The sequence below is a fragment of the Dermacentor andersoni genome, chromosome 10 (assembly GCF_023375885.2).
Source record: "Dermacentor andersoni chromosome 10, qqDerAnde1_hic_scaffold, whole genome shotgun sequence".
Taxonomy (NCBI): Eukaryota; Metazoa; Arthropoda; class Arachnida; order Ixodida; family Ixodidae; genus Dermacentor; species Dermacentor andersoni.
The window spans coordinates 134,919,083-134,931,514 of NC_092823.1; the positions used below are offsets into that span (position 1 = coordinate 134,919,083).

Consider the following 12,432-nt stretch of genomic DNA (forward strand, 5'->3'; position numbering starts at 1 on the left):
CAAGGCCAAGCAAGTGATTTCGCTGAGTAGTGGGGCTACCTGTGAGTGGCTACAAGTGGATCACAGCAGCCAGGATAATGACTTCCGGTCACGGTACCTTCGAGTGAAACCTCGGATAGTCCCCAACAGCTGGATCACGTCACCGTTGTACGATGTGGGGTGCTGACAGACGCTAACCGCGTCAACCCAAGTGACCCGGAGCCGTGTTGACCGAATGAATCCACACACCTTTATTCGACAACCACATATATAGAACGGATGGCGCGTAGCACCCTCTACAACTGTGACTTGCCCTTCTGTCAACGCTAGTCAGACTAAAGCCGCGGACGGTTTGCAGACAGTCCGAGACTTCATAACACTAGAAGAAGCCCATAGAAGCGTGAGGCAGCAGGCAGGGGAATTCGCTCGCCGCTGCTGCCGCTCTTCATCACACCAGCATTCTGACAGCGAGTGTTCGCGGTCATTGGGCGAAATGCGTTCGTGTTTGGCTGTGCGTGCATGACAACGTGCTCATTAATTTATTTAGGAAGCGTATGTTTACACCCATTTATACAGCTAATAAAACTGCTAACCATACTTCGTATAGCTGTCTCATTATTTGCTATCGCAATGAACGCTTCGCCTTTCGGGCAAAACTGCGATCGTGTTATGTGTGCATTAAGGAATAGCAAAATACGGCTGATAGATATGGAGCCTAATGATTGCGAACACTTAGAAATATTTATGTTTATTTCCTATCTGAAATGTCTTCTGATAAACAACAGCACACTGATTATATATAAGCGCTCGATGGAGGTAAAATGCGAAAATAGCCGTGTACTTAGATTTAGGTGCACGTTAAGGTAACCCTGGTGGTCTAAATTATTCCGGAGTCCCCCACTACGGCGTGCCTCATAATCAAATTTTGGTTTTGACACGTAAAATGCCCTAATTTAATTTTTATCTATAAGCATTTTAGCTGTGGTACTTCGTCTGTTCAATTGCAGCGACAGCGCGACCCTTGCATGCGAACGGGTCAAAGCATTAAACTCCTTCCTCAAGCCATCCGCATTACCTCGCTGTAAACACGTGATTTCCTTCTTTTCTTTGTGCGTGCGCTTATTCTACTCGCGTGACCAGCTCCAGGACGACGAATGACAGCAGTAGAATTAAGAACAAGCACTGCAATGAAGACGACACTAAAACACTTGGACGTTACCTACAGTGCCTCCTGGACTCCGAACCACGCGGAATTACCTCCACTGAAGCGTAAACACAACAGCCCACGGAGGAATCGTAAATTCGAGCTCGTAAACGGATTGAAATTAGCCTGTGACGCCGACTAAAAGGGGGGTGCAGTGAAAGGGCAGTACGGCATATATGGCAAGCAGGCCGATATTTAAACAGCTGCTGACGCTTGCTTCAGTGGAACGGTTAAGTAAAAATCAAAGTGGATTGTATGAATAAACTTGAGGAAAGAGACCTAAATTCATAAATTGCGCAGTTCTTCAACGATCTACACCGGGTAAATACGTAGAATGACTCCCGTCGCTGCAAACCTCGCTTTTTTGTTTGCTTGCGTTCACTTCCTGAATCAATTACCAGTGTTTTCAACGACGGGCTTCTAAGGGACATAGTGAGTACACACCCCTCCGCCATGCAATCTGTTGACTCTGGTGTCAATGCGGGAGCATTAAGTGGGACTAGTTGATTTATGTTATTTATGAAAACGGCGCTAGCTTGAAAGCAGCGCATGAATGTCAGAAACAGACAGAGAGGTTTACAGGACCTGCTGCACTAAGCATAAACCGGTATTTCTGTCTCTTTCATTCGTGTGGTGATCATAGATTAACTCGTTCTCATGATCATTGCGCAGACTAATTGACCGATTGATAATGATTGTTCTCAGGGACTTTCGTCCTTCGTATTGGCTTTCTTTTCTATTGAAATGCTAAGCATCCTTTGCCTATTCTTAGCCAGATTGAAGGCTGCTTGTCAATTTTTGACACTGCCCCGCCTTTGAGATTGACACAGTTTGCGCGGTTGCTCGGCATACTCGCAACAAAACAGGCTGCGAGTTTTCTTTTTTTTTTTTAACGCAGTACAATATGTCAGCCATCCTGCCGTCGTAATTCAATCATCATCGCTGGCGACGTCTTGTCGTTGTCGCCACACAAACGCTTCCGTCGAACGCACAATTGTTTGTCTTACATTGGCACGTCCAGCCATGTGGTAACACTTTGTGCAACCCGAAACAAAACTAGAAAACCAGCTGCCTGCAGAATTGTTTGCACACCATTAATTCCAACGGTGCGTATCAACATTACTGTAACAAAAGCGAATGTCGAATACAACTACGCGACATAATGTCCAAGGGAATTAAAGTCCTGCTGAATGACATTTCCGGTAAATTCCGCCGTTATGGGCTCTTTAGTTGACGCCGAGCACGCTCGCGTCCTCATCAAAGCTACAGCCAAGGATTCCCATATTTAAATTGCCCGAGTGGGAATTCCAAGTGCGTTGTACGGACTCCTTCCATCGTCATTTATTGGGGTTAGGTGGCCTGTGTGTTGCATCTTACTACGTAGTAAACGTGAACTGATGACGTGCGAGCTATTCGGAAAAAGAAATATAAGAAAATTAACTGCTTACCAAACAGCATGAGAGTACGCTCCTTGGTAGACGGAATAGCTTATCAAGAGATGCCCCTGATGTGATTGCAGGAGGCGCGCTTGTACAACAAACAGCAAAAATCGCAAGTTCTTGGTGCACTTTTAATGTAGTTCCACTGAAGTACCAGTTACTTTTCACATAAACTATCGTTCCGCGCATTTTCACAACGTCGAGGCGTATTTTAAGCATGTTAAACGGTTTTATGCGAAATGCTTGTTCGTTTCTCTTAATGCTTGCTTTCCTGTATGAAACATGTGCCTTGGAAGATCATAAGCCGGTTGCTCCGCCTAATTTTGTACGACTTACTCGAATGATGTTCTTTCCTTAACGTCTCGTCATTGCCTATTTTGTAGAGCAGTCTTCTGAGACACATATGAATGAGGATTTCAAATTGAAGGCACTTCGCATTAAAAAATATAGCACGCGCAGCATCGTGAAGTGCAGGTGAACCAAAGCTCGTTGTGAATGTTCAATACTCACCCACTTTGTGGCAGCCGGGCCTCTCCCAGAAATTCGCCTCGGCCCCTGCCAACGCCAACATGGCCAGAACAATGGCGACGCACTGCTGCTTCCGAGCCATTCGCCGCCAATCTGCGAAACACCGACGAGAACATTCTCTTTCTGTTCTTCCTTGTTGCACGAGTCAGCAGTTAACTTTTGCTCTTGGCACGGCAAGTGAATGGAAAGCCATTTTGCAAGCACATATTACTTTCTTAATACGGTAACAATTATATGGACAGTCCTAGCGCATTTCTGCCGACGCCGTCGCCGTGAGGTTCCGCAGAAAATCCCAACACGATAACATTGTCGTCATGCGCCGCACGCTGTATGTGCGAATGAAAGCTTTCGAAGGTCAGCCGACAATCGCGGCTCAATCTCGCGCACGAGAGGGCGGAAAGCGGGACGGAAGCGTGCCCTCTTCTGTCACGCGTGAGACATGGGGGTGAGGCGAGGGATGAGAGAGGGAGGGGGGCTTTCTACTCAGGTGGCTGCTGCTTACGGCGCAGCCGCACGGCCGCGCGGCCGCCGTATCTTCAAAGCGATCTGCGACGTGGACAAAGTACGCGAACTGCCGGTAGCTTCGTATACGCTTTGCTTTAGACCCTCGCGTTGCAGCCAAGAGACAGCACCGAGGTCAATTCGCTCTCTGCTGCTGCCGTGCTTCTTCAGACCGCCATTTTGACAGTGAGTTTACGCGGTCATTGAGCGAGATTTGTTCATGTTTACTTGTGCGCGCATGACACCGTGCTTGTTAATTTAGTTAGTAAGGGAATGCTTACAAGTTTATATGGCCGATAAAGTTAACATCCTTACTTCGTATTGCTGCCTACTAATTTGCTATCGCAATCGATGCTTAGCCTTTCGGGTGAAACTGCAACTTTTTTTTTGTACATTGCAGTGACGTTAATTGATACCTTGTGGGACTAAACTTCCGAGTTATAGGATTTAGGCTACGGAGACATCCAATTTATACACAAAGAGCGCCCCCGCCTTGACTAAGCTTGTGCAAGTTAAGTGTCCAAAAATAGCGTTTTGATGCTCGTGCATGAAAAAAAAAGAAGGAAGACACGTACGAATGGAGATTTACTTGGTTACGGGTTACGCAGAAATGCAAGATGCATGCACTGTTAGATAAAATATTGGCTCTAATAGTATCGCCAACACATAAATTGCAAATCATCCAATGAACACTGCCAGTAAATATTTGGTAAAGATTCTGCAGACTGTAAGTTTCTTCGCGAGCAGATCTCACGGACCATACAATGAAAGCTGCTCACCGTGTCAGGCAAACTTACGACGTTCGCTTTTCGCTACTTTCTATTCACAGTGCACGTCAACGCATCCCATTTCGGTGTGGCAGTTACACTTTCTTTTGTTTTTATTTTTTCTTTGCCCACCCCGGTAACGTCCTTACAATTGCTTGTAAGTGCAGCAGGGCGTGGCACTTCTGGCGGCACCGGATGTTTGTGCGCATGCACGAGTAATAGCGGTGGCGAGAGAGAAAATAGGGGGGGGGGGGGGCTTTTGCTCCTTGAATATATGACTCTGCCTAGGCACTACTGAGGAGAAGTCTCTTAACGCGTGTTGTATGCGTTTGTCCCTAGGCGTGCGGGCATTGCTGAGTGGGGTCGAGTTTACGCTCCGACGCTGGCTGCCGGGGCGGTGAACAGGTGAAGCAGCGGGTGCTGACGCCCCATTTGGCGACCGCTGTGTCAGACTGTTTCGCACCTGCGGCGCTCGTGCTAAGTCAGTCGTGCCGGATCATAGCTCTCTCGCGCCTTCCGGCGATGTACCTTGAAAATAACCTCACAGATGTTTCTGTGAGAGCAGTAGGGACAGTACAGTAGAGACCGGGCCGCATGTATTAAAAACCTAGAAGGCTAGAAAACCTAGCAACCGCGGTTGAACGCAAGTAGCCGAAAAGCCGCCGTTGACGCTGGACGACCCTGCAGCCGCTATGCGAATACGTCGCGCGACCGTAACGCCTCTTACGCTAAGCTAACTTAACCTAAGCTAGCCTAATCTAACTTTAACCTAGCCAAACATGGCCGAGACGCAAGGACAATAATTCTCACGGCGTAACCGCTGCGGGAATACGCCGCGCCAACCTAACGCTTTTTACGCTAACCTAACCTAACGTAACCTAACTTTAACCTAACCTAAGGTGGCCGGGGCGCAAAGACAAAAATCCACACGTCGTAACTGCTGTGAGAATATGCCGTGCCACCCTAACGCCTCTTACGCTAACCTAACCTAACCTATGGTAACCTAAACGCAAGCTAACATAACCCAAGCTAACCTAACCTAACGTGGTCAAAACGCATAGCCTGTAATCCTCACGGCGTGACATCAGGCAGTGGCGTTAAACCGCGGTTGCTAAGGCGCTGTGCGTTTATTTCGCTTAAAGGGGCCCATTGAAAAAATGCTCCTGAAAACTCGCGGACAGCAGCATGCGAAAAGCCTGCCAAGAGCGAAGGTACAGCACCGGGAGAGCAGGCCCGGCCTTTACTACGGCCCCTACTGCTCCCCAAGAAAAATCAGTGGTGCTTTTTGAAGGTAGAACGCCCTAAAAGGCAAGAAAGGTGTAATCTCGCGTGAATGACTCAGCACCAGCGCTGCAGGCAGGAGAAAGTCCTTCCGACGTACCTTCAGACACAGCGATCAGCAAATGGGGCGTCCATACCCACTGCCTCACCGTACAGGCAGCCAGCGTCAGAGCGTAAACAAACTCGACCCCTAGGGACAAACGCATGCAGCACGAGCAAAGAAACTTCTCCGTAGTGTCTAGGGAAAGTCATATATTCAAGGAGCAGAAGCCCTCAGATTTTCTCTCTAGCGCCCGCTCTTACTCGCGCATGAGCAGAAACGTCCGGCACCTCCGAAAGTGCCAAGCCCCGCTGTACTTGCTAGCAATTGTAAAAATGCACACCGTTAACTCTACTGTGGCGTTCACATCCCAGCGAAATGGCACGGAAATAGATGCAGCTTACGCTTGTACGTCTACTACATGGGGCGTGCCTGCTCAGCACACCGCTCAAAGCAGACAAAATAACCGATGGAGCGAAGAATATTCTCCAAGACATCCTTAGCATGAGCGGATCTATGTAGGACTTTCCCAGGAGGTCGCCTATAGGGGGGCGCCAGAGGGCGCGCAGTTCATGGCCGCCGCCTTTCGTGCTCTGCATCATTAGTTGGCTGCAACAGTGGCGACACTCGGTGTGCTCCGGGATGCGGTGTCATACTTCGCGAGCACACGCAACTGGAGATGTATGTTGGCTCCATGCACAGGCTCCTAATATTGTTCTGCACAAGATTCGCCAAGTTAGTGTAGCCTAAGTGCAACGAAGAGTGTGTTTTGACATACTCCGCGTCGCCGATTCTGTTGTGGAATCTGCAGCTGGCGTCGGTGAGACAGGAGAACGATCCTTTCGATCATATACGTTCTCCTGATGTACTAGGAGCTACGCGCACGCCGTCACAGGCTGTTGAAAGCGGCAAGCAAGCGGTGAGCGGCTGAAAAACAAATGACGCGAGGTTGTGTTGTTCTGTTAGACTTGCGAGAAAATTAAAATGTAGAGAAAACAGCCAAAGTGTTTTTGGGGTGATAACGCAACGCTGTTTTCAGCCCATCACTACTTTCAATCAAAACTAACGTTGAACTTCCACAAGGCTTAGTCTGATTGCGAGTATTTCTTTAACATTTTCGCAGTCATACGGGCTTGATTTGGTAGTTTTTTATCTGTTCTGCTATCTATGTAAATTAAAACGTCTTATATGAAGTACCAACAGCGTTTTGTAGAATTGACATCTTCAGCTCCCACTAGGCTCTTTCTCTCTCTCTCTCTCTCTCTCTCTCTCTCTCTCTTAGCGCAAAGATGAGTAGGACGCACACCTATGTTCTAAGACACGTCCGACACACAAACAGCCTTCTGACTGTGACTTAGTCCCGCTAATCGAGCCATACTTGCACAGTATTTAATAGCAAAGCGGGAGAGATTAAAGCGAGTCGAAGAATGGACAGAATTTGAGGCAAACTGACAAGGCGCTTTTCCTAGACGTTCTCTCTCTCTCCGAAGACAGGGCCTCCACAGGCCGAATCGAGGCTGCTCCCACGCTGCGCGCAATTAGAGAAATCAAGTACGTCTCGGGCCCGAAGAGAAGTTTCCACTCCCATGCCTCCTTCTATATAACGCAAAGCCCTGTTGGCTGCAATTCCCCATTGGCGACGTGCAGCGCCTGCCTGATGGATCCGGTGTTCGCTGTTCGCGTAATTACGGTGCGCACGAGGGCTAAGCCCACCCAGCGTAGCCCCGTTTTATCTGTCCAGCCTCTTCGCACTGTTTCCGGCTAAGATCCTGCCGCAAAGCACTCGCGCCTCCATCGCGCTGGTCATTCAGCTACACCGTAATGCAACTACAATGTGCCCCGTCTTTATCCGAAAACATGACCCTACTCTTCCTTCTTTCAAAGCTCCATCTTCAATATTTTCTTTTCATCTGCAGCAATATAATGACAGCAAAGGAAAGACAGGAATTTTCTTTGAAACAATCAGTCTTCTTTCTGATTTTCAGACGGAATGGCCGTAGCGTTCTGCCTTGCGGATATTTCAAGTGGCATTGCACAAGTTGTGGGAGGAGAAACGTTTACGCACCTTTACCCGACATCTCAAAAAGGTTTTGGTGCTCTCCTCTATATGGACGGATGTCTCTACTACCACCGAAACAAAAAGGACAAAGAAAAAAAAAATTGTGTGACAGATTGCCTGAATGCGTTTGCGGCAACTTCATTTTTTTTTTCTGACGTCAACACACCATAAACCACATAAATTAGTGCTAAACAAATCCAAACAAGACATGTTCAAACGGAGATGATTTGTGCATCAATCAACACGTCATTGCTAATTATTTGTCTAATCGCACGATATGTGGCTTTTTAAACACCTAGCCACGTGACTGCAGTTGTCCCTAAACAATCATGGAAACATTTTTCGTGCCATCTCTTTCACCTTTGTTGGATATTTCAACTGAAAAAAGAAAGAGTAATTGCCACCTGACGCGTGCCTCGGTCCTACCTGACGTGCGCCACTCCTTCAAAAACGTGTTTGAAATCTGGCTTCTCCGCAGTAAGACACGGTGCAAGGAGGAGCCCACTTCTCCGTTTCCCTAGCGTTGGGACGTAGGGGTGTGCGAATATTCGAAACTTTCTCATAATTAATCAAATATTATGCTATTTGATTCGGTCCTCGAATCGAACAGTCAGCATTCCCAAATGTGAATAATTTTCGAATAACTTGCATCGTCACATGTGCGCCATCCAAGGATGCTTTAATTTGAAACCTTCTTGACATCACCAAGCAAGAACATAAAGCATAGGCGACGCATATTCCACTCATGCCATAAAGAGTTGCATACAGCACGTGGCGTCGCTCAAGAAGCCAGAATTTCCCAGCTTAACTGCAATCATTCGCACTCAAGTTTCACTCGTACATGACATTTGGCAAGGGGTATTGTTATTATCGATGCTGCAACTGTGTGCTCTCCTGGGATTAAATCTGAACAAGCTCTATTTCATTTCATTTCATTTCATTTATTTTTCCCTTAAAGGCCCGAAGGCATTACAAAAGGGGGGAGCAAAATCAAGGTCAAAGAGAAAGAATAAGTTGACAAAAGAGAACAATAACAAAAAAAGAGTATGTAACAGTTAAATGTTCTTGTCACGCGTATACAATGCAAAGTAAAATTCACGGGATTGAAACATGAGAAAAAAAGAAAAAATATAGATATATATATGAAACACTCCATTAATACACGAGAAAAATACAATGAAAAAGGCATCGCACGGGAAACAAGTAAAAATAAAAAATAATCAGCTGTTCAGAGTGCCGAATTGAATATGACAGGAACCTTTTGCCCTCATGAAAAATGGTCATTTAGTTTATCCCGGAATGATTTGCGGTTGGTGCATGATGCGATGGTATTTGGCAGGCCATTCCATAGTGCTATCGCGTCCGGAAAAAATGATGACTTTAAAGCTAAGGTGCGACAGTTGATGCGTGCGATGCTATGGTCATGGCTTAGGCGGCTAGACGTCCTGTGCGGGGGTTGCAGCTTTTCGTGTCTAGTGTGTGGGTGATAGTAAAAATGATGAAGAAGACAGAGGCGAGATATAATGCGGCGTGACTCGAGTGATGGGATGGCCAGGGAGTGTTTCAGCGCGGTAATACTGGTTTTTCTTGAATAGCATGATGATATAAATCGGACGGCGCGATTCTGCACGGCTTCAAGGTCAGCGGCGAGGTACGCTTGTGATGGGTGCCAAATGGATGAGGCATATTCTATTTTTGGGCGAATGAATGTTATATATGCTAGTTTTTTTATGTCGGGGGATGCGGCTTTCAAGTTACGGCGCAGGTATCCGAGTGTGCGAGAGGCTGTAGCACAGATGTTTTGAACGTGAGTTACCCATGATAGCGATGGTGTTAGATGGAGGCCAAGATATCTGTAGGATAATGCGGAATCAATGGAAAATGAGCCAATACTGTATTGGTGCAGAATCACGGTGCGTTTTCTGGTGAAAGACATGGATTTGCATTTGTTAATGTTTAAGGAGAGGAGGGATTTATCGCACCAAGAGGAGACAGTGTCAAGATCGGACTGAAGAAAAGATGAATCGCTGGTTGCCCTAATCACTCGGTATATGACGCAATCAACGGCAAAAAGCCGTAATTCCGATTTTATATTGCAAGGGAGGTCATTAATGTAAATTAGGAATAGTAGTGGTGACAGGCCGGCGCCCTGAGGGACTCCCGATGTTACATTGGAAAGAGGAGAGTGGCTATCATTTGTAGAAGTGAACTGCTTGCGCCCTGAAAGAAAATTTTCGATCCAACGGATTAGGTTGACGGGTATTCCTAGTGATGAAAGTTTTTGTAGTAAATAATTGTGTGGGACCCGATCAAATGCCTTGGAGTAATCGAGGAATATAGCATCTATTTGGAGGTTGGCATCCATGGATTCGAGCAAATCGTGTATGAACTCTGCAAGCTGGGTTTCACATGAAAGGTGTTTCCTAAAACCATGCTGGTGCGAATAAAAAAAGTTGATAGATTCAAGATGTGTCATTAGGTTTGTGGATGTAATGTGTTCGAGTAATTTTGATGGCACACTGGTTAGGGAAATAGGACGGTAATTAGAGGCTAATTTGCGGTCACCGGATTTAAAGACTGGGATGATTTGGGCAATTTTCCAATCATCCGGAACTTCCTCGGATTGTAAAGACTGGGTAAAGATCAATTGTAGTATCTGAGCCGAAGTCGTTGATGTGTTTTTTAGTAGTTTACTATTGATATGATCACAGCCTGCTGACGACGACAGTTTTAGAGAAGCAATAAGGTTGCTGATACCGTTAGTATCAACCTGGATCATAGGCATCGCCACTGATGAGGATTCTGGTGAAGTTATGGCGGTAGAGTTGCTTACAGGAGAGAACACCGAGACGAAATAGCGGTTCAAAACGCTGGCACACTGATCTGGTTCGACTGGTTCTCCATTAGTTCCCATAAGCGCTATTTGGTTCGGGCGAGACCTAGGGGATAGAATGCGCCAGAATTTGTTGGGATTCGACTGTAGGATTCTATGTAGATCGATGGAAAAGAATTTATTTTTTGCAGCAGCTAAGTTTTCAATGTACGTTTTTGTACATTGATGATATCGGTCCCATGTAGTAGGGGAGTTAGATTTTTTTGCTGATCGATAAAGGCGCTTTTTCTTGTTTAGGAGACGTTTCAGGCTTACGGTAAACCACTCATTGCTATGATCGGACCTAATATTTATTTTTGGAATGTATTTGTTTCTGAGGTTTATCATTGCTGTTTTGTATAATTCCCAGTTATGGTTAACTGTTCTGGATAGATAAGACTCGCGGAAATGCTGATAAAACCGCGTAAGTTCCGCGTTGATGGCATCGAAGTTCGCTTTATTGTAATTAAAGATTATCTTTTCAGCGGTTGATCTAACTTTCAGCAGTAATGATATGGAAATATGTAGAAGTGCATGGTCACTTAGTCCAGGAAGAGCCGTTACACCCTTAATGTCTTCAGGACTGCACGTCAGCAAGAGATCAAGGGTGTTATTCCCTCTCGTCGGAAGTGTTATGGCTTGATGGAGACTGAAATCGAGGGTTAGATCGAGGAATTGCTTGGGCTCACTGGACTGCGATTTACCAGGTACACTAAGTAGAGGCCAGTTAATCTGGTTGAAATTAAAATCGCCAAATAGAAAAAGAGGTGATTTGGGGAAGTTATCCCTGATATACGCTAAACTACGGTAGAGTGAGCTGATGAAAAATGTCCCACAATCGGGTGGCCGGTAACAGATGCCAATTATAGCTTTCACAGATGAGGTATGAACACAAACCCATGATAATTCGAGTACGTCGTCGTGGTATACTAAGGACGATGACAATGTATTTCTTACGGCTATTAGAACACCGCCCCCTCTACGGTTGCTGCGATCGCGACGGTACATGGTGAAGTTAAGATTAGCGGGAAGGACTTCGTTATCGAGGATATCTTCAGTTAGCCAGGTTTCAGTTAGAATGATAATGTGTGCGTCAATGTCGTCGATGAAGCTAAGAAGCTGGTCACGTTTTGGAATTACGCTCCTTATGTTGGTAAATGCGATATGGATGTCGAGGTAAGATGGAGGACGTCTGTTGTGAACATGATTTGTTGCACGTCATTTACTGCTGTCAGCGTTGGGAACACGTGCCGTACATTCCGTCACCGTGTCAGTAGTGGGGTTGTACGTAAAGCACTGTTTTCCAACATGCAGCTTATCAAGTCGTAGTTTGAAGGCACATTTTTTGGGGCGGATGAACTGCAGAAGTTTGGAACGAGCAAGGCGAGTTTCAGGGGCAAAATCTTCTCTGATTGCGTAGACCGTGTTTTTAAGTTTGGTCCCACACAACAGAATGTTTTCTTTTGTTTTAAAATGAGCTAATTTAATAATGATTGGGCGCTGTTTATCCGTACAGTATTTTCCGAGTCGATGTGCACGTTCTATACTACCTGTGTCTAGTTGCACACCGAGCTCAGTAGAGTTAAGGGCTCGTACCTGTTTTTCAGACTCTTCCCAACTTTCTTTTTCGCAGTCCTTAAGGCCAAAAAAAAGTAAGTTGTTTCTTCGCATACGATTGTTTGCGTCAATATTGGCGGCAGCACGATTTTATGTAACAGTGGCACCATCTGGACCAAACATTCCCACAAAAGAAAGAGTGCCT

The 12,432-nt window shown here is 46.1% G+C and overlaps 2 protein-coding genes across 4 annotated transcripts in view; one reads left to right on the top strand and one right to left on the bottom strand.

The window, feature by feature from the left end:
* Window positions 1–12,432, top strand: part of LOC126545157 (uncharacterized) — a 221,138-nt gene that overhangs the window by 68,539 nt on the left and 140,167 nt on the right. The window lies entirely within an intron of this gene.
* The window catches only part of Gpa2 (Glycoprotein hormone alpha 2), a 103,733-nt gene that overhangs the window by 39,719 nt on the left and 51,582 nt on the right, over window positions 1–12,432 (bottom strand). Inside the window, exon 2 of the mRNA XM_050192935.2 lies at window positions 3,133–3,243. Within this exon, the coding sequence (XP_050048892.1) occupies window positions 3,133–3,232 (100 nt within the window). The 5' untranslated portion in view covers window positions 3,233–3,243. The remainder of the gene's footprint in view (window positions 1–3,132; window positions 3,244–12,432) is intronic.